Source organism: Penaeus monodon, chromosome 43, assembly GCF_015228065.2.
Source record: "Penaeus monodon isolate SGIC_2016 chromosome 43, NSTDA_Pmon_1, whole genome shotgun sequence".
Classification (NCBI taxonomy): Eukaryota; Metazoa; Arthropoda; class Malacostraca; order Decapoda; family Penaeidae; genus Penaeus; species Penaeus monodon.
In genome coordinates this window covers 8,835,857-8,836,483 of record NC_051428.1, presented here as the reverse complement: position 1 = coordinate 8,836,483, position 627 = coordinate 8,835,857, and the positions used below count along the sequence as shown (strand labels likewise).

The 627-nt window shown below is 32.4% G+C and overlaps 1 protein-coding gene across 1 annotated transcript in view; it reads left to right on the top strand.

The window, feature by feature from the left end:
* The first annotated feature begins 455 nt into the window (after nt 1-455).
* The window catches only part of LOC119568271, a 921-nt gene continuing 749 nt past the window's right edge, over nt 456-627 (top strand). Inside the window, exon 1 of the mRNA XM_037916730.1 lies at nt 456-627. This exon is cut by the window's right edge and continues 749 nt beyond it. Coding sequence (XP_037772658.1) covers nt 456-627 — 172 coding nt within the window.

Sequence of the window (627 nt, the reverse complement as noted above, 5' to 3'; positions counted from 1 at the left end):
AATACTGTTGTCTTTTTTGAGTGACTGTAGGGGTGACATGATGTCATCGGGCTCGTTATCCTGCCTAACTTGGCGTGAGAATTTCCTAAAGGTGTTGTTAGCTATTGTTGCTATATTGTTGGTGACATTGTTAAGGTTGTTTTTGTAAATATCACAGTTTTTTATGTTTCCACAGTTTTTCAAAATATAGGTAAAATTTATGAAAATTAACTTTAGATGAAGGCATACAGTAATCCAGTCCGAGAGATAGTACATCTTTTTGTTCTTCAGATAGAATTTTGTCAGAGAAATTGAAGATTACTTTCGATTTATCCACTTTTTTCCTAATATCAATGCCTAATTTTAGGAGCTTCTTACTATGGATGTTGTTTACATGAGCTATTTTTTTATGAACATTGTTCTTGATCAGCCTTGATATACAAAAAGATGTACTATCTCTCGGACTGGATTACTGTATGCCTCCATCTAAAGTTAATTTTCATAAATTTTACCTATATTTTGAAAAACTATGTGGAAACATAAAAAACTGTGATATTTACAAAAACAACCTTAACAACGTCACCAACAATATAGCAACAATAGCTAACAACACCTTTAGGAAATTCTCACGCCAAGTTAGGCAGGATA